The sequence below is a fragment of the Bradysia coprophila genome, unplaced genomic scaffold (genome assembly GCF_014529535.1).
Source record: "Bradysia coprophila strain Holo2 unplaced genomic scaffold, BU_Bcop_v1 contig_350, whole genome shotgun sequence".
Classification (NCBI taxonomy): domain Eukaryota; kingdom Metazoa; phylum Arthropoda; class Insecta; order Diptera; family Sciaridae; genus Bradysia; species Bradysia coprophila.
The window spans coordinates 8438012-8462775 of NW_023503608.1; the positions used below are offsets into that span (position 1 = coordinate 8438012).

A 24764-nucleotide genomic window follows, 5' to 3' on the forward strand; every position below is an offset into this window, starting at 1 on the left:
TCTGTACTTTTTTATTACAAATGAGGCAGCTGCGTTACAAAGTCGGTAAATTCAAAATATAAACAAAAACGACTTTGACACATTATGTTTTTTCCCTGTTTTTGTTTTATCTGTAAATTCCATTGCCCTACTTAGTGGCTGATCAAGCAAATATTTTTCATCTGTATTTTACCTCGTGCAAGTAGACAGTTTGCGCAAATGACGTATAATTTATAAGTCAACTTATAAGTTGGAAATTATAAGTCACAACTTCATACAAGAAGCTCTAGAAGGTTACTTATAATTTCCAACTTATAGGTTGACTTATAAATTATACATCATTTGCGCAAACTGTCTAATAAATTGATAAAAGTATCACGTTGCAACTGATAAAGATCTTTGCTTTGTTTAATTTAAAATTCTCACTGTCACGACTGTTGTTTAACTGAAAATTCAGTATAAAAGGGCTGAACTGTGAAAATTTGAATTCATTTAAAAATAAGGAACTGCTTGATTTGCGTCGTGAAGAAACATTTTAGGGAAATGTTAAAGTTGATCAGCCCTCTTGGAATACTGCTGCTAAGCTTGGAAGTAAGTGTTCTATATGTTACAATTTCCAAAATTTAAGTTTATCAATTTTCTATTGACAATGTAAGTAAGCTGTAACATACCGATTATGAAATTGCCGTGCTGATTGTTCTGTAGTTTTCAGGGATTCACTACAGTGACAATTGTTTCGAAATTTTCTTGCAAAACCTTAATCACCCTCTTTACAGCACTAAGTGCGTTAAAGAACTTCATTGTACTTCAAAGTACATCAATGCTGCAATAGCAATTAAGGAAACTCTGACTAACTCTAGATTGAAGTTAACTAAGTCCACAAGGACAGTCAATGCAATAAATGTGACTAACAATCTCCTATATTTATAGGCAATAACAGCAGGAGATATTTCAACTCGCTGCTGTAATTCTAAATTAGAATTTGCAACGAAATTATCAGGCGAAATTGATAAATATGAAAAACAGTACAATGTGGCTCGTCGCCTTTTAACAAACATTCAGCAAGATTGTGAAATTATATCGACAATGGTGGAGTATTTGCAAACATCAGGATGGGATGGAAGTTGTAAATCTTCGTGTGAACTGGAGGCATTTTTAAAATCGTTTGATGGCATTCGAAGTAAAGTGTTAGAAACATTGAAAAACTTACGAGCAGCATGTAATAATATGAGTGAAATGGCAAAAGCTCTAGGAAAGTATTCAAATTGTAAATACGGATATTGTTTATTAGGTTGTGCAAATGATCGAAACGTTTTAGAATGTAAATTAAGGAAATTCGTTGAAAATGCATTAGACGGATTGTACCATTCTAACATATTGATGGATATTGTGGAAAGAACATGCAACACTTTGGGAGAGCAAGCTGGTAATTTTTGCGTTAAAGAACTGAATAGCAATGATAGCAAAGGACAATGTCAAATCAATAATTTCCTTTCTGAATTCGTTAATATTTATCGCCCTGGTCGTGAAAGTGTAAATAAACTTGATATAAATTGTGACCTCGGACTATCGAACATAAATCAATTTAGAGCACACCTTGCCATAGGTTCGCATTGTTGTTAGTTAAGTTATCGTTGTTTTATCAATAAAAAGTTTAACAATATTGATGACGTTTTTCTAGTTTTCACCAACTCTTACATCCTTTCCTACCCGTGGTGACACCTGTTACAGTGAGCAACCTCATGAACGATCAGGTTTCAACCCTGGTGCAGTAGTGTGGGTCAATTAGCAGAAGAATGAGGGGGACCTCCTCTCTTCATAGTGGTTTTTGGATGCGTTGGGCCAGCTCGCCACCACCTCTTTTACAATTGCTACGAATGGAAAAGATAACGAAGAAAACCGGTCCGGAATAAGGACTTACGATTAGTCACCTGGATGAGAGAACTCTCTACAAACCGAGTGGCGCACCAATGAGCTTTTCTAGTTTTCGGAAGGATTCGTGGATCGAGCTTGACCTATCTAATAATTCTCTATTACCTCCGCTATTCCCACTTTTATTATCGCATGTTAAGTATATCCCACTGTTGCCGTAAACTCGATCAATTATAGTTAACTAGTTCCATAAATTCGTTGGATACACTCGATTATTATGATTGAACATCAATAGATCGAAAAGTTCAATCGAGCCAGTAAATTTATATGTTTCTGATACTTTCTAATATCATGACAATGGGTCCAATCGGTCCATTCATCAAATAACTTAGGTCAAAGTAACAGAAATATTTCGGTGTTATTTTAAGATAACTGCATGGTACAAGATATTTGGGTGTTTGTTATCTTCCAACACTATTGCAACATTGAAGTTTAAAATTTATTGTTCACTTTCTTGGTGTATTCTAACCGAAACACATCATTATTAGAGTTCACCACGCATGTCTTCGAATCTGTACACAAAATCTGAAGAAGAAGACGAAATATGAAAAAAAAATTTCACCTGACCATGACCATCATCATGATAATGATGACGTATCGGCTTTTTGTTTTGGGTGAAAGTCAGTTATTATACGTTCGAATTATAAAGTCTTATTGAAACGTAAAATATTAATCAGATACATGTTACAAAGAACATTATTTCTCCATTACCAACACAAAATTGTGTACAATCAAAATGATGATCTTATGACCGCAACCGTAAAATAGGTGTCTTACCTACAAGAAATAGACGTTTCTTTGAGTAAACACACTTTTGGAATGAAATTATCGTTGAAATTCTTGGTACATAGAGTCCGTATTAAATATTTCTTACTACGAACATGTGTGTGTCGTGTCATGTATTCACAAGTGTTCGAGGATCAGTAGAGAGGAAATACATTTTTGAGAATTTAATTTTGAAAAAAAAAAATTAAATTGCTTCGTGTAACGCATTTCTGGGTTACAGACAATTTATAACAAATGACTCTGTGGCAATAGTTACAAACAATAACTAGAGCGTTTCTTGAGTCTTAAAAATACTGACTATACAACTCGAGTCGTTTTCCGGGGCGATTTGTTAATCACGCAGAATAACCTCTGCGTATTTCTAAATTATCTCAAATAAAAGAGCTAGTCAATGTAACGAAATTAGCTACAAATTTCGGTATGTAAAATTAAACCTTAGTTCCATCTAGGTGGGATCTCTCAAAAGCTAAAGATTTAAATATTGGAAATTGGAAATAATTTCTAAATTACACAAGTTCGTGTTACTTTGTCAACCTAAAAATTGTCTAACATTCGCAAAGTAATTAAAAGGCAGCTATCAAAGTAATATAATTAGCTAATTACAGACAACCCACAGACTTCATAATTGGCATAAAGCATTTACGTCCAGTAAATTTAAAATAAGAGAGTTACAAAGCGCGACTGAACTGCTTTCGTATAAATTCGAGGATAGGAAAATTCGAATTCACGTTCTTGGGATGAATTTTTCCACTAACTTTTCCAAGACGAAATAAACAAATTTAAAATCTCCAAATTACAATTCACAATGCATTTAGTTTCAATTTCTTAAATCTACTCATTAGGGTGGCTCTGTTACTGAGATATTATCTTACTTAATATTTACTTTAGTTACAATAAAAGACTCATACCAGTCACTTCCGCCATTTATATCCTCATCTATATATCACGTTCACCATCAAAATGCCGCATTAAATCTTATCAACGAACGTATAGCAGATATAACGACAAATAACTCACAACCGAAATAAATAAAAAAAAATTCAGAAAAACCGAAAGTCAATAAAAATGAATATCTGATATTTTGCACTCACGACGCAACGGTTAAATTACAACTGAACCTCTCGTCGAACAATAGGTCGTGTAGCCAAACGGCTTGAAAGCACGATACAAATATCGATGCTATATTTGTGTAGTTCAAATGAATGATCATAAGCATATAAGCATAATAGCCATAGATAAATAAGTTGGAGGAGATTGTTTTGTCAATTTCAAAATATGTTTCTTTTGATACACACAGAGAGCAATCTTGTGTGAAAATAAATTTATTTTTGATAAACACTTTTCTTGTGCAGTTAGATATATCGTCTGAGAATAATGAAGTAACAGATTTCCTGATTGGGGCTCGATAGACTAGCACTTTGAAGAAGTTTATGGACTTCAAAATATGGAGTCCTGTTTTATTGTTTTATAAAATGTTATCTAGTCTACAATTCCGCAACGATACACAAAATACCACATAACATTGGGTACATACAAAAAGGACATCCACGATTCAGTGTTGCCATATATATTTATAAGGCATTGAGACACTCCCCAGAATACACCCACTAAATGAGGGCTGAGAATAAATTCGACTTCCCAAAGCGAATACTTGTTGAGGTACAATTCCGTCTGGCAACACTGAATCAGGACGCCCTTAAAACATGTCCACACACAATTCTTCTGGCAATCAAAAAATTTAGTTTAAGATTTTTGTCTGAACATTCTCGGTGTTGTATACATGTTTCGTATCAGCCTTAGATTAACTTTTCCTTTTTCGGTTAAGAACACTTTTTTGAGTATAGTGGGTGTGTAGTTCGAACATATTATTTTTCTTGTAAAGAATACAACATTATTTTCACTATTAATGCCTACACGACATTAACAATTCCAAATACGAAATCGTCGATAAGTTTGTTGAAAGCTTTCACGTACCAAGTCTTCTTTGCAACCAATTTTCTTTAGCTAAGTTACCAACCATAATTACAAGCGCTTTTACACAACGCCATCTGTGGAAAGCATTCCGCTTTGTATACCAGGTTTATACGTACAATCGTTCGTATGTGTAATTATGGTATGAAGGTACGTTATGCTAGGGTAAGCTACAAAAAATTAGCAAAACAACGTAATAATGAGATTCCTAAGAATAACCAAGTCAACGTCCAACAGTTTTCATTCCTTGACACACATCATAAAACTCATATTTTTCACCTTTATGTGATGAAGAAGAAAAGCTCCGTTCGTTCTTGGGTTTTATTTCCTGTTTCCAAGCAAGGTCTATTGTTGGTAGATTCGTTTACCGAATTTACTTAAATTTACCAAATTTAATCGAAACTTACCGAAAATTTTCCAATTTCATTTTCCGTAAATTCAGAAAATTTCTGCTCTGTAAATTTTAATTTTGATCAGCTTTGGTAAATGAATTTTACCCCTGACTTAAGCTATAACTTTTAGATTTAATTACCCAGACTAAAACGAACGTTTACATCGCGTTGGGTATTTTTTTTTTAGTAAACATTCTAAACTAAATTGCTAGTAGAGTGCTTAACCTGTTCTTACTGAGTGGTATGTTATAATGTTACCGGCACAAATGCATTTTATGCAGAAATCTCGTCACACTTATTTTGGCATCTAGATATCATTTTCCAAAATCTATAATTAAGAGAATTATAAAAAACCTTACTAATTGGAGAGCGGAAGCTTCAGCTGCAGATACATTTGTTTCTGAGTAGTTTCATAATTACATCTTTCTTTACAGAAGTCATGAATTCATTAAAAATGGTAATTTTTGAGAAAGAACCATAAAAACTACATTGTAGGATAACTACATGCATTGACTCAATAAAGTAAAAAAATTCGCTTCATACGCTCCATTCGAATACAATCGTGAGAACCAAAATTATTTGCCCATAAAATAGGATAATTTTCACAACTCGACATTCACAACCGTTTCCATTAAAAGTCTTTATTCCATTTAATAATTTCGACGATCGATATCATAAAGAAAAACAAGAACATAAAATACGCACTTGCAGCAAACTCACTTTTGCATATAAAATGCACTGCGCATACTTGAGGTTGTTGTTGTTTTTTTCTTACTTGAACATTCGGTTGACTCTGCAAAATCTCATCATCAGACACAGAGAATTTACCACGCACCAGCTTTACATTTTATCATCAAAAACATTCTGGGTCAGCCGAATAAAAACAGGTTATTGGCGCTTTCGTGTACTTATGATTATTTTGTGTAGATATTTATTGTAAATAAACTTTTTTTTATTTACATTGACGCGGTTTTTTACTTGCATTTATAAATCTTTCGACTAACCGATACGAGAATTAAAGTCAACCCGCAAACAATAAAATCCCGTGAATGGAGACGTATATATGGCAGTAAAATGAAGACTCATTGATTGTATTCTAATTTATTGAAACTTGAATGGCATCCGTCTTAATATGGATAAATGAATGACCGCACAATTGATTACATCGCAACAATTCAAAGATTTCGAAAGCTAATCAATTTCGCTAAACAATTGCAGCATAAATGAAGTTTATCTTGTGGTGCGCGCGGTACATATGGAAACGAGTAACTGAAAATACAAGTGAAAGACCGGAAATATAACTCATACCTCAAGTATTTAGCCGGTAGTCGAGAGCAAGGTTTTCTTTACGAAACTCACAACATGAAACCCAACATGAACAAAAGTTCTTTATATTGAAACCCATACGACACTCATTGAATTTGGAAATCTGAACCCAATCCATTAAATGGAAGCATTGCCCCAAAAAAAATGAAATTTACACCATAGTATGCAGTTAGAACTTCTTCCTAAACTCATCTATTTGGAATAACACATCCAATGGAAAAAGCACATCTCAACAATCTGTTTATTTTAACGTTTTGTGTGGGTATGATCGTTTGAAAATCAATATGAATTTGCGGAGGCGTTTTGAAAACTCAAGATTAATTAAACAAAGTTAATTGTTGTAAGGTTATTGCTTTTTGTATGTTGATAGATGTTGTGATTTGTTTTTATATTTATGTCTTTCTGAAGTTTTATTACGTTTAGGACAGCTGTTTAATTGCTATGAGGCCCAAATATAATATTGAATGTCCATTTATATTTTCCTTATGTAGACACAGAACCAAGTTTGAACGATTCAACTACCCAAACAAATAAAATTTTATATGAGGACCCCGTTAAATAATAATATATTGTATGATCGGATTGTAGCTCAGACGTGAAATATAGTACAATCGCAAGTTTTCGAAATAACCGGAAAGCTATTAACTTTTTAGAAGCGGCAATCGTATCGCAACCAAATCATTAAATCTGTTACTTCATTTGTTTAAAGTATCGCCTAGTCGAAACAATTGAAAAGCCTATTTTTGGGAAAATTATTGCAAGTATTTTCCAGAATTTTCCAATATCTTTTGAAATTTTCCCGAATTTCCCACATTTTTCTAAATTATTCCAAAAATACGTTTTGGGGAAATCTGAGAAGACTAGGAAATTGTAGGAAAACTCAAGAAAATATGGGAAATGCGAAAATTTTAACGACAACCGATTCAATGATAAGCCTGATTTTTGTAAAAGTCTGAGTAATTTTGGGTATGCGGGGTGATGTTACTATCCTATATGAATAATTTCTTTTGATCAGGTGAAGGTTAGAAAGTTCCAATGAAAACCAGATGTGAACATTTACCCATTGTGTGGTTTTAAAAATGAATTTAAATGAAATTACTGAAAATCTACTGTATTTACTTGTGTTTTGTGTTGCTGGTCTTGCAACTTCTTATTAATTATGTTGCTTGTATCCAGACCGAATGAAACTCTTGTTTACCAAACGTAATTTATTGTCCCATGCATTGTCCCATGTTTGAAAAACAGCCTACCGAAATCGGACGCATTTTCCAGTGGACTTTTTTATAAGTGCCTAGAAAGGACTTCGACCCTAGAAGCCAAAACCACTCTCAAAAAAATTCTTCGAAGCTTTTAAGGCTGGTGAAAGGTGATCAAAAACCGAAAACTTGCACTTTTCTTACCAAAATTTCTCCGGATACACGAGCCGTACAGGGTCGTGTGGGGTGTCATTAGAAAGGCAATCACATGTACTATTGAGCCAAATAGAGACTCATTGGTTTTAAAATTAATCCACATTGAAATTTGTGCAGTTGAAGTTTTCAACCGAAAACTTGCACTTTTCTTACCAATATTTCTCCAGTTACACGAGCCGTACATGGTGGTGTGGGGTATCATTTGAAAGGTAATTTTATGTGCTTTTGGGCCAAATAGGGTCTTATGGGGGTTTGAAAGCATCTACGATGAAATATGAGAAGTTGAAATGTTTAAGTGCCCATATTTCATCGCATATGCATCCAAACCCCATAAGACCCTATTTGGCCCAAAAGCACATAAAATTACCTTTCAAATGATACCCCACACCACCATGTACGGCTCGTGTAACTAGAGAAATATTGGTAGGAAAAGTGCAAGTTTTCGGTTGAAAACTTCAACTGCACATATTTCAGTGTGGATTAATTTTAAAACCAACGAGTCTCTATTCGGCTCAATAGTACATGTGACTACCTTTCTATTGACACCCCACACGACCCAGTACGGCTCGTGTACCTGGAGAAATTTTGGCAAGAAAAGTGTAAATTTTCGGCTTTCGATCACCTTTCACCAGCCATAAAAGCTTCGAAGAATTTTTTTGAGAGTAATTTTGGCTTCTAGGGTCGAAGACCTTTCTAGGTACCTATAAAAAGTTCCACTAAAAAAAAACGCCCGATTTCGGTAGGCTGTTTTTCAAAAGAATCCCTCACTACTCCATCACCATCAAAGATTGAACCATCAAAGATTGAGATTAGGTAAAGCGATCCAAGATCAATTCACTTCTTTAAAATATTGACTTCAATTGACTTTAAATGCAACAAAATCACCGTCCTACTTTCACAGACCGTATTCTATTTTATTTTGCGGAGATCATGGGGGATATGCTAAAGAAGTCATCGATCTTAAACAATCTTAAACGATCTTAAAGAGTCAAATTATTTCAAAGGATTACATGAAATCTTACCGAATAAAATCTAATCGCAAATTTTTTTCTAAAGTGAAATCTTCTTGAAGCCTCACAAAAATGTGAAAAAAAAAACATTTTAATAAACTAAAGTCCAAAATGCACATCATTTTGTATACCTTCAGTCGACGAATTCGGATATTTTTTTTTTTATTTTCTTTTCTCGAAATGTCTGTAATTGTTTTTGCATTAACACGTTTACACAGACCATTTATTGTTGAATCAATTGGAAAAGGATTGAATTGAACTTATCGACGGTTTTTTTATTATTTAAATCTGAAATCATGTAAAAGTGAATGAATGTAATGAATGAACAAATAATATAATGAAAAGAACACAATTTCTTTTCGGGCAATTAATCAAGAAATCAAGATAACTTCCACATTATGATAAATGAAAGTTTTGAATAAATTAAGTCGATTGCTGTTTTGGAATAAAATGTGTAACCGTAAGAAAAGATAACCCATGATATGCGAAGATATACTGAACGATAAAACATTTTGAGCAAAAGTACCATGTCAATTGACAATAAAATTAATGTTTTAGTGATAGCGCTGACTTTCAAATTACAATTTATTTTTAATTAAAATTTATGCGCAGCTTGTCTTTCCGTTATTTTCCCGTGTGTAATGTGAGTGTACACTATACAACACACAGTTGAAAATGACATTCAAATGCTGAAATACTCAGACGAAACACAAAGCTAACCCGTGGTGTCCAGGTAACATAAATTGCATGCTTACAATTATTTAATAAAATAAATGTTTAATTCGATTTTATTTATTGACTCGGCAAGTATATTTACAAAATCACCAACAGTAGAGTGTGAACATAATATCGAAATGTATTTTTATGTGCGGCGCAGAGATCTTATTTCTCTATATATGTCGATAACATGATACAGATTCGTTTGTAACCATGAAATTATATTTCAATTTCATTTAAATGGTATTTTCAGCCAGACGGATGTAGCATTCACACTATAGATCGATTAAAACAGAAAACAACGAACTGATTTCGGAATTTTCGAATACGTACAACAAGACCATAACAATGTATCAGTGCAGCGAAAAATTGTTTTCTTTGTGAGGATTTTTTTTTGTGTAGCAGCAACTCAGAAATTAATACCCTCAAGAAACTGCGGAATAGTGCTTTTAAGCTTGTCTCTTGTCTTTAAATGTACTGTCCTAAATATCCAATACGGAAGTTTGGAAATCGCATGCAACATACAGTTAAAGGAAATGCGCCAGTTATCAAGTCAGGGTATAAGGAAAATAAAATCGTGCCCACTTTAGAAAATGAAGAGTCATCTACTTCCGACAATGAAGACAGAAAGGGGGTCAATCACAAATGCACTAATAAATTTCGGGATTTAATTGATCGTGTCATCGGGCGGAAAACGACCAGTCGGAGATAGTAAGAAATTCAAAGGAAAAAATATTTACGTAAGACACGTTGAAAACCAATATAAATCATCTGACTCACAGAAACAATTTGTATTCAATCTACATTTTACTTCGAGACCCACAATCACACTTCCATTTCATTTTTTAATCAAACGGTGCCATCCTGAATCTTTCAATTTTCTTAATTCTCACAAGTTGTTCCTTCGTTCATCCTGAAGTAAAATTTTCGAATTCTTCCTATTTCTATTATGTGAACCAATGTTTGCGATATTCTTTTCAATTTTGTCTGAAAAATAATCATTTTATATTTGGTGGCGCCGTGAAATATTTTGGCAAAAGTTATGATTCTCTCAGAAAGACAATTATCAGTGCTGAGCAGAATACAAATTTTAATTAAAAAATTAATGAAAGAAAATCCTATGATGACACGAGCACATTTTCATTCTATTCGGATGTTTAACGTAACACTTATTGCAAAATGTTGGGCGAATATTTTATCGAATCGCATTTGAGGAGTGACGCCCAAAATGGTTAGCGAATGAACAAAGTAATGTTCGATTGAGAAATTGGAATCACTGTGTTTGAGTTTTGAGTTGACGTTACGCTAAATTTATTCTGTCCATGCTAACAAATTCTGTGTTCAGACAATGTTTTAAGATTTAAGATCTTGGACTAACAAAGATCCTTCCACACTTTTTATTCTGCCGATCACATCAATTTTGGATTTTTATTTAAACAGAAGTACCTGCTCGCTTAACATCTCATTACAAATAATATAAGGAACAAGCACATACCTCTCACGACTTATCTTCTTATCATTTCGTACATTGTTTTCTTTTCAATTTTTATGAACATTTTACGACTATCAACACAAAGCAAAACGTACAATTGCTACCGTCATCATGTAGATGTTAGAATTGGTAAAGAAAATTCAATTTTAGATAATTGCTGGAGTTTACACTATAGGTGGCGAAAGCTGGTGATTATTGATGAGTGACTATGTAAAGGGTGAAGGGTAAAGGGTGAACAAATTTCACCACAACTTTCGTACGAACACCACCAGCATACATAAAAAGGAAGAAAAAAAATCCTGACGAAAAATATGGACAATCAAAAATCCTCCGGCACTTCTCCCGCTTTTTTTTATCGGATTTTCGATCATTCATTGTGTTTGCTTGTCTAAATTTTTCGTAGATTTTTTTTACGAATCTAAAAAAAGAGTAAAGAACAACTTACATTTGGCTTGTACTCTTGGGCTGATTTGTTTCAGTTTTTTGTTCTTCCGATAATCTCGAATCGATTCCAATAAATTTTCCCGTGGCGTCGGATTCCATCGTGCAGGTGGTAATGTTCGATCTGATGCCTTGGTGAAACGAAATTTCAAATGGTTATTGGTTACATTGTAACGTCTATGTTTCAGACTTTCGGTCAAACAATACACACTAACACGTTCTCCGCTGCATCAATATCTTTTTTACCATATCTCTCAGCAAAGAAACGACTATATAAATAAACGACATCAATTGGTTGTACATACCTTTTTCAACGGCGGTCGTGACCTAATAAATTCTAAAATGAGCGCATGTGCATCTTTCTTTACTTTCGGCGGTACATCACCATTAACCATGACCTTACGAAGATTGTATTTTCTGTAGATGAAAGTAAGAAAGAACACAATTCATTTTAGTGGGTTTTGTACGTAGCAATGGCTATTGTAATTGTATGTATTTTAACGGACTGTCTCAACCGTTTAGTCATCTGTTATCTACAACAACGACAGCTATAGGTCTGACTAGTGTTCCCTTATGTAGCAAGATGTATGTTATAACAAGTGAAATAAGAGATCTGGCATTAAACTCAATACGATTCTTCAAACAAAAGAAGTTGATTTAATGATTATAGTACGGTACGCTTACTAATTATAAAATGTTTAAATAAAATGTATTTTGAATGCTCAGCTACATCATTTCTTAACGAAAAGCAACATGAACCTTAGGAATTTTCGTTCAACGGAACTTCGTGAAAGGTTTTGATAAAGGAAGCTCTGATGACTGTTCATGTAGTCTATGTAGATTGTAGAAGTGGATACTTTAAATTCTATTTTGAAAATGAATTGGCGTCGTGACACTCCTTTAAATAATGACGTTTTGTAAATCCATTTTATTTACCTTTCAGAAATATCTAATCGACAGTAACGACAAAAACAAGTGACAACCTCTGGTTAACACGGTCTTCAATAGCAAAATAAATCGCTAAACAAACGAAATAAAAGAGAGAGCTTTTCACATACCTGTTTCGGATATCCTGCATTAGAGCCTCATATGGAGTCATCTGAAATTCAATCGATGGTCGAGTCAAATCATGCTTTTTTAGTCTTACGCCTCTCCTCAACTCGTCAACAACTTGCATCCAAAATCGAGCCTGAAAATACAATATGCTCGACGTGAATCACAGATTCGATAGAATTTTGTTTGAATTCATTCGCGAAGCAAAAGTAAAAATTTACGCAAAAAAAGTAATTAATTTAGTTAACCTTAATGATATGCGAAGGGCGATTGGGAAAATAATAATAAGTGAACCGGTGACTAATTGGATAATAAACCATAATTTATATGACTCCACATTACAATGGAGTACAACACAATATTTTGCTAGAAAATGCGAAACGATAAAAAGAAAAACACATCGCAAGAGCATTTATTAAGAATAATTATTAATTTATGTGTACACGTACTTGTATCACTATCCTATTGTCAGGCTATAAAATTACACAACATAAATGTTATTAGAGAGGAAATAGGAAACGAAAAACAAATGCATTTAAGAAGATTATAGACCGACAGGTTTCTGTTGTAATTTTTATGCGTTTTTATGGTTGAACATCAATTTTTTTGAGTTGTTCGTATGGAGGTTATTTTCCATCATTTTTCATATGAAATTGGTACGCTACCGGTCATAATAAATATCAGTTATAACAAGAATCGGAACGGTTTTTCTGTACGCTAGACATGAATTGCCTTTCTCGTGCTTCCACTGGAAGCTGTCCAGTGCCTGACACTGAGACATTTCTCTTCTTCTTAGGTTCAGATTTTTAATAATCCGTTCAACCTAAAATTTCAGGCGTTTAGAATGAAAAAAATTTCATTATAACGAATTCAGTTATTGATTCTCTAAACGCCTGGATATTACAAACTCCCCCAAATCCTATGACAAACGGAAAGGTCGACACAATTGAAAGTGACAGAAAAACTTACCCAATCAGCAAATTCCAATTTCTGTAGTTCAAATTTGGATGTTTCAACATCAGCATTCAGTCGCAGATGATCGGTTTCGCCGTGATAAACTGTTTGTAGAAATGCTCTCAATTCACAGGTCTCGGTAGCTAATGCTCTGCAGACAGCTTTGTAGTGTTCATTCGGATTGGTCGGCTGTACTCTAGGAGTGCAAAACTGAAAATAAAATTTATTACGACAAGCACTTTTAACGTGGAATTGATTTTATCAATTTGAATAATTGGCATGAACTATTTTTTGGATAACACAGAGATATTTATTGGTTTCATTTAATATTCAATAAGAATTTCTGTTGGATTGCTTTTAAAAACAATTTCTTGTTTTCATGCGGCTAGTTAGTCTTACTTTTGAAATCATCAATCCATGCAAGCGAGAGTACACCTATATATAAATGTCCAGGGCCGTCCCAAGAGTATGATGCCCTGCTCTAACAGAAATTGTCACAATTTATTATTGTATTTTGTAAGAATATGTTGAAGACAACATTCATAGAGCACTGTAGGAAGGAGTAGTACAACAAAATTATGATTCAAGTGTTATAAGGTTTAACGCAGACGAGATAATTTTGAAAATCTGGATAAAATGTAAGAGCTTTAGCAAAAAATCTTTTTTATGGCTTTAAAGCTTCTTTGAGGCTTCAAAGCTCTCTTGAAACTTTAAGGCATTTTTGAGGCTTTAAAGCTCGTTTGAGGCTTTAAAGCTCTTTTGGGGCTTTAAAGCTCTTTTGGGGCTTTAAAACTCTTTTGGTTGCTTTAAATCTCTTTTAAGGCCTTAAAGTAGCTTTAAAGATCTTTTGAGGCTTTTCGATTATTAAAGTGACTACGCCTAGAACTGACCAATACAGTTAATTATATTTTATAGTATTTCAACTTCAACTCAAAGAAGATTCACACAGTTTCTAAAATTAAAAGACCATTGGATGGATTACCATAATTCATTATTGACATTAAAATGCTGTAGCACGAAATTTTTAAATTTTTTCGTTAAGACTCATACGTTTCATGTACATGAAATTCAGAGACAAAATGTGCCCGGAGCACATACCATATGCATTTCAAACCGGCACTGGTTCTATGCACTACTGTTGATAAGTAGCCCGTTTAACCGAACAAAAAAACTGAACCTTATCTACATCTTCGATTTCATTTAAATATAATGCACCTCGTTGCATAGTTTTCTCTAAGTTTATTTTTCCCAACATAAATCGAGAGAAAATTGAGATATTTCTCGATTCAATGCAAAGTGCAAAATCATATCGGCATTTCAGATCAGCAATTTAGATTTTCTATGTCCTGTTCATGTTCTATAACATATAGTCGAGTGGGTCGAATGTTTCAGCACAGTGAGTGAGTTTGTTTAGTTTATTCATTTTATTTATTTTACCAAAACATTGCCTGAACACATATTTGCAAACAGACTTAAAAATGTTATTAACGTAAAACTTGAAATTAATTTCTGCTCGAATTTAAAATTTAAATTTTGACTATTTAGATCATTAGTTTAGTAAATTCGTTCATTATCGAAGTTTAATATTGCTTAAACGTAAAATTATGCAATTTCATGACGAAATCTTGCACTGGCGTGTCGTGAAGGAGATCTTAATATATTGTTGGGTGAACTTAACACGTATTCGGGCATCGAATAACTAGATGACGAAAGATAATCCATTACATGTAGCATAGAAGCCCGAAGACATACATAAAGGTACCAGAACCTCAACGAAAAAAAGGTAGATCCAAAAATCTGATAATCTTCTTGTATACTGGATACAGTCAGCTGGAAAAATTTCTTTGTTAATATAAAACGCTAGACGTCACTCACAAGCTGCAACCTTTTTGCACCCTGAAAATTATATAATTTTTGAATTATGCAACAAACTCAATTTTTTTACACCTTCATGTCGGAACTGTACCAACTCTTTAAAAAACATAACAAAATAAACATAGCAGTTGTGTTACCATTCACAATTCCAAGAGAAACGGCAAGGTCGCCGCTACAACAAAAATTGTTTTTAGAAAAGAAAAAAAAATGGTACAAGTAGCACAAGCCAAAGACACAGTGTGATCACACTTCAATCATGCGACCGAGATGGTTGGATAATTGAGTGAGACATATAAAAAACAATACAAATTATAGCATTTGTGTTATGCGGAACTTATGTTATATCAAATAACAATGAATTTTAATAAATCACCGGTTCTTATTTCGGTTTCTTTTGATTAAAGATTGTCTCATTGAATTTGTGTGTGAGGTGAGACTTGGAGTGCAATGCATAGATTAGTTGATTTACCATTTATTTATTCATAACATAGGTACATCAATTTTATTTATATCAATAATATAGGTTCTCCATATATCTTCACAGATAATTGCTGACTTAAGATACCTAGACTGAATTAGCATGACTAACAAAACTTAATTCCTTTCAACCTAAGTTGACAGTGAAAACATATCCTATGCCATAACACACCCTTAAATGGAACTTGTTGCGTAAATACCACACCGGTATGATCAGCAATGTTATTTATTACAATGTACAGTACATCTACAAAAAATATTGATTTGTTCTAACCGGTGAAGGACGTTTTTTTTTCTCTTCTTCTTGTAAACAATGAACCCATTAATAAAATTCGTAAAATTGATTCCTGTTGTGTCGTTTATTGCTTGTTCAATTGTGTAACGCAAAGACTATAGTCGAAGTTGATGTTTTGACAAGAAAAATGTTTCAAATTTCAAGGTCACATTGAGGAAACGTTTCTGACTTTAATTTAACGGCCAAGCCTTAATATTTGCTTCAGACTATAAACTTTGCTAATTAGATTTCCAGCGGCTTAATACTGCCAGGTATAAGACCACCCTCGTTATTTAATAAAATCACTTCAGTTACATAACACTATGTTTCATGCTTCCAATTTGGAAGAATATTCTGAAAGCATTTGTTATTGACATCATAAGTGTTGCTTAGTAAGGTCATGTATATACTATGATGCATGTTTAAACGAATGAAGTGAAAGATTTTATATTAATCATTGGCGATAACCTAACCAAAAGAAGTAATAGATTTTGGTTTGGCGTATAACATTTTTTAAACTTTTAAAAACATCCAGGCAGAATAATAAAAAACAAAACGTTATTTAAAACTTTAAGAGTTTTTCTTCACACAAATCTTTGTCAGTAAAAAAGCTTGATTATTTCGAATGAAGCAAAAAAGCAATTTCTCAACACTAAGCATCACTCGATCTCAACACGAATTATGTTGATTGAAAAATAATATTCAAAATGTTTGTTTCCTCCTGATACGTGTGTACAGGGCCGGAACGATCATACATTGTAATGTTTCGCTTGACACTGACAAAACTTAGTGTCCACTATTTTGGCAAGCCTATACATATAAAGCTGAAAAGTTCAACATGTTGCAACTTTGTACAAAAACTACTATCAGGTTATTAGAAACGCATTATGATGTGCCAGAATCTCATAATTTTCATATTAAATTTATGATAACAGAATACAATTAGCTCGTTTTATTAGTCAAACAATTACATTCATTCATATATTAACCTGGTAATCGCGTCTGATTATTCATAAATTTCATTAATTTTCTCTCATTATAGAGTTTAACAAAGATCATGAAAAAAAAGGTTCGGAAAATAAGAAATTTCACGACGTAATTGTTTGTAAATTATTTGAATTTAATTCGTGTAAAAAAATATACATTTTCGATGAATTATCTGGCCATCACATATGGGGAACTTCTAGCTAGTTTAAATGCGTACAGTGCAATGTTTAAAAAAAAAACTTTAATGAATATTAAGAGCTTGGTGAGATTATAAAATGATTTCAAAAAAAATATTTTAAAATTCTTTGTGGGTATTATTCATATTCATAAATTAATCGTGAACTTATAACCATAACTTGAAAATGAGTTAGATTTTTTGTTAAGTTTTTTTTTTACGCAGACGGATGGATGGATGCTCGCTCAACTATTAGCAGGCATTACACATTACTTTTCAGAGAAAGTAATCCATATTTATTCAGAGATACATAATCTTCATGAAAACAAAATTTAATTCGCTTTCATTGATATTACCTCATCAAGTTTGTTTTAACGATTTTTAATTAATTGCTGCAATTTGGCTTTTGATTCAAAACCTTTTAGAAACGGCAATCGGACAGCGATCATTAAATCTTTGAATTCCTTTGTTTGAAGCATCGCTTAGTATTTGCTATAGAATCTACTACTTCATTGGTTAGGTTTGGATTTAATATTCGAAGGTTAAAATTTGAACTTGAAAACGAAGTTTGAAACGATAGAAATAACAGATTGAATGATTCAATCGTCATAAAATACTCGCACCGTTTATTAAAGTTTAAAAAATATTGAAACGTGCAAGGGAAATTGGCATACTTACATCTAATATATGATCCAGGTCTTTGGTATGTCTACTCTTATAGTCTTCTACATCATCAGAATCCCTTTCTATGCCTTCATCGTCCACATCTGAAAAGAAGATGGTTTGAAATTAAGTTCAGTGATTAGTAGAAATCGGTGAGCAAACGTTTAGAATTTGTACACAAAAAAGGCCTACAGAGAGTCAATCTTTTAGTCAAATATAACACAAAAATTCCAAGAATTCAGTTACTGTTCTTTTGTTCAAAAAATTGATGGTGCCAGTATTGGAAGAGCTAAGTAAGGCACATACATCATTACTTCATTGTTGGCTAATTAAAGGAGAAAATTTTCTGCCAAAATTGCGGTTTATTTCTTTTTGTACACAAAAAGTCAGTTTTGTACACAAAACTTACATTTTGTACACAAAAAGTTTATTGTTTATTATTAAACCATGATTTTGTACACAAAAATGATTATTTTGTACACCAAAATGCTTATTTTGTACACAAAAATGATCAATTTGGACACAAAAAGTTCATTTTGTACACAGTAAGTTCGTGTTGTACACAAAGAAGTATAATTTTGTACACATAGAAATATCATTTTGTACATAAATTTGATGATTTTGAGAGATATAAGAATATATTGATTCAGCGACGTTAGCGTGTTTTAATAATGAGCTGTTTGAGATGATAAAGTAATTGGTAAAAATTATTTATTTATGTAGCAGCGCCGCAGGCCGTGGAATATTAAAAAAAAAAAAAAAGCGGGGTCGAGGGGCGGCAGCCCCCGCAGTGGGGGGTCAAGGGGGGTACAGCCCCCCTTGCGGGGTCTAAGGGGCGGAGCCCCTAGCGGGGTTTGGGGCAGAGCCCCATGAACGTACGGCAGCCTGCAGGGCGTAAAGAAAAGCCCGCCGCAGGCGCGGGGGTTTGGGGGCGGAGCCCCCGCACAAAGAAAATACAACATCCTACAGCAATGTCAGAGGTGAGAGGAGTAAATGCAGTAAATGATAACAAACTTTTGACATATTAATCGGTTCATTGAGATAAAGCTTCTTTTTTTTGTCACACTTGATAACTTATGAGCTGAGATCGCGCAAAGTTAATTCAAAAAATTGCACGAAGCTTAAAAAGATAAACAATTTTGTGTATGAATAATATTTTGTGTGTACAATGTTATGGTTTCCGTGTACAAAATCAGTTATGTTTGTGTACAAAATCTTTTTATTTGTGTACAAAATGAACATTTTGTGTACAAAATCATTTTTTTTGTGTACAAAATCATTTTTTTTGTGTACAAAATGCGTTTTATGTGTGTACAAAATGTAAGTTTTGTGTACAAAACTGACTTTTTGTGTACAAAATGATATGAACCCAAAATTGCATTCGTTTTGTGTCACCCTACATTAATTTGAAAATTGACGAGATCAAAAAGCATAGCATGTGATGAAGAACAAGAGATTTTATCTCTAAATTTCGTCAATAAATGTTTACAATAAATATAATCTAATCAACTGTATTGCCCGATCAATTTCAAATACAAAAGTGTAGGTCTTATGCGTCATACTTTGTATACTGTCTATGAAATGTAACGCGTACTTTTATTTTGAAATTGATGATACTCGTTCTCTGAAAATAATTGATAAAAATCTTTGCTATGGGAAACGAGCGTAAGAAAAACTCCATTCATATACACACCATTATCGCTAAAGTGCACAATGTACATGACTCCTTGTATAAAACAGCAAGTGTTTATGTATAAAATAGCAAGTTTTAATCACACAGACCAAAGCCAAGAACACACAGCCTCAATGAATTTACCTCAAATTAACAATTTTATCTTTAATTCCCATGAATTATATTTTATGTTGATTGTGTTGAATGTTAAAGCCAGATATAGACTCTATATATAAAGAATGTTAATGCAGAAAAAAAAAAGTTTTTATTTTGTCGAAGTGAAGTGATGCTATTGTAGAATGGTGGGTAAACTTTTTTCCATTAAATTTTTTCCGTAAAAGAGAAATGAAATGCATCTAATGAGAATGGGACGGTGCACTTTAAATTACCTTCGTAAATAATTGATTGTTTTGACTTTCAGTGTGTGCATTTTGTGGAAACTAATGAAGAAATTCGTATGGATTTTTTTTGCTGTGTAGGAAGTCGACGCTCTAAATTGTTTAGCATTCTGTTTTATTTGAAAGTTTTCTGATTTTTGTTCGAATAAACTGTTTTGTCAACATGTTGCTGTTAAGCGACGCAATGGAGCTTGTTTTCACTTGTCATTTTAATTACCTTCTAATGTCATTTTGCTTATCAGCTGCTCCAAATCACAGGACATTGAGACGGTATTGTTTTCGGACAGGTTATAGTCCCAAGCTTCGTAAACGACAAGGCCGATTTGGAAGAGAATCTGCAAAAAATAAAAACAAAATTAGACTCATAATGAGAGCTTACGATCAGTAATTTTTGGGTTATGAAATGACGAATATAATACGCTGGCTAACTAATTATATTTTCTGGTCGAACGTTTTCTTAGAAGCATTCGAGTATTTGGTGGCTGTTAGTTTGTAGAAAGGATATACTGGATAGAAATATAGGTTGGGTAATTAATTGTACTCTTTGATTCGTGCCTTCACTTGGTGCCCGCGTCTAGTGAATGGTGTCAATTTTAAGGAAAGCATGAAATCTTTGTTCGGTAGACATATACACATCTATTCTCGCTGAAGTCTTTGTAATAAAACCTAAGTTCCTTATCATAGGTTCACCTGTGTCCGACCTAAATGACTTCACTGAGCACCAAACACCCAAATGTTCTCGAAATTTGTACTATCCCCTTAAACTTTTGTTTTTACTCTATTGAAAAAACTAATTTGTTATTAAAATTACAATGCCTGCGAACAAATAGATTCCGACTTCGTGACACCGTTCTCAAAAACCTGGCTTTGATAACTCACCGATCTGAGTAATAATATCGTTTTTATCACGAGAAAATACAAAAAAATCATCTTTTTTGCCCTGGGGTTCTCGGTTAATAAACTAACGCAAATCTCAGAGACTTCGAGAACTTGGTAAAAGTAATTCGCTGAATTTGTTTTTTCTTTCTACTTTTAATAGACCAAAATTTACATTATCTGTTACTAATGTAGCTACATAGTTGCACGTTCGTTTATGGAACGATTGGACTTAAAACGTTTTTTTTTTCTTTCTACAATGTGTCTTTCTTAAACGTTTAAACTTGCGAAAAAAAGTGAATAGCCGCGGTAAAAATACATAATTATCTATCGACTCGAAATAACCGCATGGATTAAAAGCAATTTTATCGATAGATAAAGCCATCAATAAATTCATGCTGTGATTAAATTGGACATCATATGGCCTGGGTGTTGAATCTATATCGTATGGGCTGTGTGTTCAATAATATCACGATTTACTAATCAAATTTAAAATAATTTAATTAGAAATTAAGAAATTATAGGTCATTATTCGCTATAATTTCCCTTCAACTCTAACAATATAAAAGAAACATTCTCATGAAACGTATCTACGGCTGCCTTTTGAAAAACTGTTTCGATTTTTAAAGTGTGATAGAAATGATAGATTGATCGTATAATATAATACACTCGGTTATACCTTATATTTAAAGAAAATATGCGTTTTTCATAAAATAGAAAATCGAATTCGTTGTATAGTGACTATGCGATGAAATCCGTGACCGGATTACCTTTGATCTTTGTTTATGATAGAGCACGTTCTTGTGCCTTCGTAAAGTACAATGTTAGAGCGCTCTGCATGATAATTTGCATATTTCTTACTTTTACCAGAGTTTGCGGGCCTGACCACAATCAATGTTTTTGAAAACCAACCAAAACATAAACCCCATAAAGTTTTTCAGATTCGAACACGAACAGAGCGAGGTCAATGTTTTTGGAAAGCCGGCACTGCCGATCAACAATTACAATGCTCATTGCTCCCATGCATTAAAGTTGGTAAGTATAGTTTTAGCACTTTGGAAACAAACTAACTGATGATAGTCGGAAACGAGTTTTTCTTAGCAACGCCTTACATCGACATCGATTCGTGCGAAGTTTTTGCGTAAATAGCGAAATTTGACGCATACAAAAATCTACCAGCCAACTGCTCCTGAGAAGGATTGAATAGCCTTAAGCAACCCTTTTAACAATATCTGTTTTTTTTTCTGTTAAATCCGCTCTATTCTCTGACTATCTGTTGTAAACTCATCGATTATTTCAGTTTTATTTATACATTTTATGCGGTCATAACATAATAATCTTTTGTTCTTGATTATTGTTAGCTGGAGAACACAGTGCGGAACATTGAATGGTATACGGCAAAATGGTATATAGTAATGGGATAAACAAATGCTGAAATAATACGATTTTACGACTACAGTGTATATATATATGGATGTGTCTAAAAGGTCTTTGTACCTTTCATTGATATGGTTGCTTGCACATGAAGAATCTAGAAAGCACTTTATGATCTTATCGGTTTCGGAATATTTTTCATGTGAAATTTATGGTGGTATAGGTAAAGCATTTGAAATGGTAAGTAAAAAATCGGTGTCGTTGTAGCTTAGTGGTTGAGCAGTCAAATTAAATTTATTTGTGTAACGGAGAAACTTAATACTGAACTCTCAAGTGAATTGTCATCGTTTAAAGCTAAGTCTGCTAATATGTCTCATCTTTTAATGAGTCACAAGGATGGTAAAATCACGGTTTTTGCAGGGCCTGTCATAGCAAAGTCTATCATTTATACTACATGGTCCATGTCGGTATACGTTGGGTTAATCAGGTTTTTTTTTTAAGTCAAAATGATACACTTTCGTTATTCACATAATAATTCTACAAATTGTAATAATCCAGCCAACTTAACTTCTACCTTCAGAGACGGCAACTCGGCAACTCTAACTTCAGAGACGGTTGAAACTTGTTAGATCAAAATTAGTATCTGGAACAGACCTGATAAAAACAGTGATGAAATGATATAGCATCAGTGTATTTATTAGGTCTGTTACAGGTACTAATTTTGATCTAACAAGTTTCAACAGATATATGTGAATCTTTTACTTCATTTCTTTTTAACATATTCGCTTTGCTATAATAAGCTCACGACAGTAAAAGATTGCATATGCCGCGTGTTCTGACGAAAGCTTTAGATTAAGACTTGATGATCGGGCTACTCTTAGATTAACTTGTAGGAAAGTTCAAAGTCAATAAAGTGAGAAAAGGTTTGAACAATGTAGGTTAGAGAGCAGGGGATCAAAGAAGCGAACAGTACCGCTGACTATTAAGATGATGCATATGTTTGTTTTGAAAGTATGTGCACGTACAAAGTTTTTTTTTACTTATTTTAAGGGTCTGTGTACAGCAGTTCTAAAGAGCAAATCGCTTGATGTTTCGTCATTATAAAAAACGAGGCATCTAAGAATAACATTAAATTACCTGAACATTTTACTGAAACAATTACCTGACCATAAATAAAGGCTTATAAAGATCTAACTGAATAAAGAAAGTAAGAACCTGATCACACTGCTCAAACTAAAAAGTGAATGAAATGATTGCAACAAGGCGTATATAATCGGTATTAGAATTTCAAATTGAAAACAGAGAAGAAAAAAAAAACAATTATTTTACGTCGGAGAAAATACCTGAAACGTGTCTTCATGTACAATAATATATGTGCAATATAGAAGTGCACCGTGCTGTAGTTACAAGTACCATATATCGCGGGTTTATGCCGAAACCTGAATGTTCCGTTGTTTATATACAATAGTAAAACGCAGATGACTCTGTGAAGATGCATAAACATTAATTTGGCTGGAGGATATGTTCAAGCGGTATCTGAGGTAAAATTACATATAGCATGGCGTATGCACAATGGTGGAACAACACTTGAAAATTCGATATCATAACAATGATACTGCACATTATACTTATTCTAACGACTATATCTGTAGGTCGGTCTTCTTTAGAATTGTAAAAAATTTTCTCAAGTTTTACATATTTTTATTTAACATTTTCAGAATGGATGCACTTCTCAGCGAATGTTTATTCACTGAAGTAAAAAAAAAATATTCTGTCTAAATTTCGATGATGATCTAGAAACTTGTATTCTTTGATAAAGTGGGAGAGAAGCAGACATACAATCCACTTAGGAGAAATTCAACCTTTCACAAATGACGAACGCATTGCAATAATTTCATAAATTTGTTTCTGATTTTGTTTAAAATATCGCAGTCTACACAAAATCTTTTGCTTCATTTGTTTTAACATTAGGTTCAATTTACTTTATAACATACCACTATACCGAGCGTATCACTCATCAGTTGTCTATGAAAGTTAAACGATGACCTTTAGATACATTAGAACGTCAAACTAATTCCTATTACAAAATGTGAAGAAACTGCTATTGAAACGACGACAACGAATCTGTCTGAGGCAAAATGGTTTTACAATTTCTAACATTCTTGAAACTATTAGTCTTCTGTGGTGAGACAAAGAACATTTATACCTTTCAGTATCATAATATGCCAAATTTGCAAACTTTAGATGCCTCTATTTCGATTCCATAGCTCGCCTCCGGCTCGTGCTGAAAACCTCTTATAAAATGATAACTACAAAATTTAGCTATGATTTCCGGCTGTTTCTTCTTATTTGAACCGAGCCCGATGACGAATTTTAAACTAAACTACACCTGTCATTTAACGAACCATATTTAAGTTATGAACTTCACTTACTTGTTTTTGTGAGGTTGTCGACAGTGTATCTCCAGGATCTGAAATAGGTAAGAGAATGCTATTAGTTATGCTTCATAGACATGCTATAAAAGGAAG

The 24764-nt window shown here is 33.2% G+C and overlaps 2 protein-coding genes across 3 annotated transcripts in view; one reads left to right on the forward strand and one right to left on the reverse strand.

Moving 5' to 3' along the window:
• Positions 1-24764, reverse strand: part of LOC119080676 (protein spire) — a 49814-nt gene that overhangs the window by 8332 nt on the left and 16718 nt on the right. The window contains exons 2-9 of one of the 2 annotated variants that reach the window (XM_037189108.1): positions 24669-24706; positions 20204-20321; positions 17932-18020; positions 13481-13675; positions 12961-12984; positions 12517-12647; positions 11764-11875; positions 11463-11589 (exon numbers count right to left, since the gene is read on the reverse strand). In XM_037189108.1, coding sequence (XP_037045003.1) covers positions 11463-11589; positions 11764-11875; positions 12517-12647; positions 12961-12984; positions 13481-13675; positions 17932-18020; positions 20204-20321; positions 24669-24706 — 834 coding nt within the window. The remainder of the gene's footprint in view (positions 1-11462; positions 11590-11763; positions 11876-12516; positions 12648-12960; positions 12985-13480; positions 13676-17931; positions 18021-20203; positions 20322-24668; positions 24707-24764) is intronic. The other variant, XM_037189109.1, reaches the window with a different exon arrangement.
• Positions 445-1644, forward strand: LOC119080779. The gene is made up of 2 exons (XM_037189348.1): positions 445-570; positions 910-1644. Exons 1-2 carry the CDS (start codon positions 523-525, stop codon positions 1600-1602), a joined length of 741 nt encoding a protein of 246 aa, XP_037045243.1. The 5' UTR covers positions 445-522; the 3' UTR covers positions 1603-1644.